At 35.9% G+C, this 2456-nt stretch overlaps 1 protein-coding gene across 1 annotated transcript; it reads left to right on the plus strand.

The window, feature by feature from the left end:
* Positions 1 to 362: 362 nt before the first annotated feature.
* On the plus strand, positions 363 to 908 carry LOC113331354 (cysteine-rich receptor-like protein kinase 3). The gene is made up of 2 exons (XM_026578068.1): positions 363 to 500; positions 597 to 908. Exons 1-2 carry the CDS (start codon positions 363 to 365, stop codon positions 906 to 908), a joined length of 450 nt encoding a protein of 149 aa, XP_026433853.1.
* Positions 909 to 2456: the final 1548 nt, after the last annotated feature.

Genomic DNA, 2456 nt, shown 5'->3' on the forward strand with positions numbered 1-2456 from the left:
ACATTAAGTTGAGCAATGTATTGCTAGATGATAATTTTGTGGCAAAAATTGCTGATTTTGGGCTTGCTAGACTTTTCCCAGAAGATAAGACTCACGTCAGCACTGTCATAGCTGGAACATTGTGAGTTCAGTCTTCATTTCATTTATGTGTTATTTAGATTATTGTCTATGCCTGTTTTAGCTAGGCCTGTGTGGAAAAAATCCGCACTACTTATGAAATTTCATATCATTGTGAGAGTGAAGTTTCCACGTTGAGTTCATTCTCACCTCTTCACCAAAATTGACCCGTCATACTTCATTTGGATTTAGTGTTCCAAATGCTTACATGTTTTCTGAGTAATTTCACACTTGGCAGAGGTTACATGGCTCCTGAGTATGTTGTCTGCGGGAAGTTAACTGAGAAAGCAGATGTTTATAGTTTTGGTTTGCTTGTTATCGAAGTTGTCTGCGGGAGGAGAAGAAATTCGTTCTCTGAAGATTCGTATTCCATTTTACAAATGGTAATGAGTTATTTTCTTGCTATAGACATTGCACTTTTATCATTTGAAAGCTAAAAATCATATTTTAAACTTGTCTGACAACTTTCTTGTGTTCAGGTTTGGAACAATTATGGTACAGGGAAATTATGCGACGAAGTTGATTCAACTCTGGATGGTAGGTTTCTAGCTGATCAGGTTTCTAGGGTACTCCAAATAGGGCTTCTCTGTACACAAGCCTCTGCAGAATTGCGTCCAGTAATGTCAATGGTGGTGAAAATGCTCACTGAAAACTATGACATACCTCAGCCAACACAACCACCATTTCTCAGTTTTAGTAGCTTACCAAAGTCATTCACTCCAAATGAGACTTACAATCCCAGGCCAATTCCTACACTGGATCTTCTGGGAATGACGCGACACACAACTTAGTTGAAGCCAGATGACCTGCTCTAAAACATCTTCAACTTTTTTGTTACCTATAATGGTCCTAATCCATAGACTTATAATGCATACTCATCAAGTCACTAGGTTGGTTTTTGGTTGACTCGGGATTCTGGTCATTATCCATGCAATATTTATTCAATTCCCGAGCTTTCCTGATCTTGATGGGTTTCATTATGTGGAAGCCTATTCCACATGTCTAATCTTAAATATTCCTCTAAATCTTCGTCACTTCCAAGTACTCCAATGATCCCAAAGGTTGTAAGTTTAGCACCATCGTTTTTGAAGATCCGTACCTATAAAAATGAGAAAGCATCGGTCTCGATCATTGTTATACAGTGTCATAGTATTATTACACAGTGTCAAAATCCAATTGTATCACAACTTTAACAATAATACTATGGTGATATGTATCACTCCCCCTTATTCAATACTCCATCTCACATGAAAACTACTCCCCCTTACACATGATCCGAAAACCATATGTATTTGTAGTGTGAACTACATATTAATTCTCCCCCTTTTTGTCAATAAAATTGGCAAAGGTACAAGAACGGGATCATAATGAAATTTCCGTAAGAGACATTTCATGACTGAGAGAAAGAAACACACATCATCTTATTTAGATGCAATCATATATCCAAAGCTAACAACATTCATCAAGGAGTTTAAAGATACAAGATAACCCCTTTAAAATTCCAAAGCCGCACACCCGTCAAGATATGACCATTAAGCAAAAGTTCAAAAGATATCTCCCCCATTTGATGTCATTCCCGAAAGAACAACAACGAGCGACCTTAATTTCAAGAGAAAATAAGGATTTTTATTGGACACCAAAACCATGAGAATGATTTTTATATCCAAAACTCAATCAAATTAATCACAAGAAAACCCACGATTAATTTAATCGGAATACATAATCAAATTAACCACAAAAGTGATCAATTTAATTCACTGTGCTCAACATAAGTAAACTTACGGAGCACCGACTAAGTTAACCATACAAGAGAGTGATTGGATTAATCGTTCATATGCTCAACCCAAGAGAACTTGTGGAGTAATAACTAAATAACCAAGAAGATGATTAATTTAGTTCTAAATGCTCAACATAACATACCTTACGGAACAACCAACCAAGCTAATCAAAAATAATCAACTTAGTTGTATCGTGCTCAACATAAGACACATCACCGAGCCTTCACGGTAATACAAAAAGATGGATCAATGAAGATCAATACTGTGGAATACTCAAGGATTCATTCTTTTGCAAAAGCATATACAATAGAAATAATCCTTGGATACAAAAGATTTTAACCTATCTTCCGTCAAAGGTTGACAATATAGGCTTAACTTTTGTATATGTCAAAAGTCTATTCATTCTTAAACCAATAAACGAATACCGATCGTGAACGACTTTACTTTTGACAAAATATGGGACAACATAGTCCACGGACGTAAACACCAAAATCCTGTAACAAGTTGCAATATAACAAATCAAAAATATTGCAAAACATCATCCTCCAAATAGTTTTAGAA

The sequence above is a fragment of the Papaver somniferum genome, unplaced genomic scaffold (genome assembly GCF_003573695.1).
Source record: "Papaver somniferum cultivar HN1 unplaced genomic scaffold, ASM357369v1 unplaced-scaffold_125, whole genome shotgun sequence".
NCBI lineage: Eukaryota > Viridiplantae > Streptophyta > Magnoliopsida > Ranunculales > Papaveraceae > Papaver > Papaver somniferum.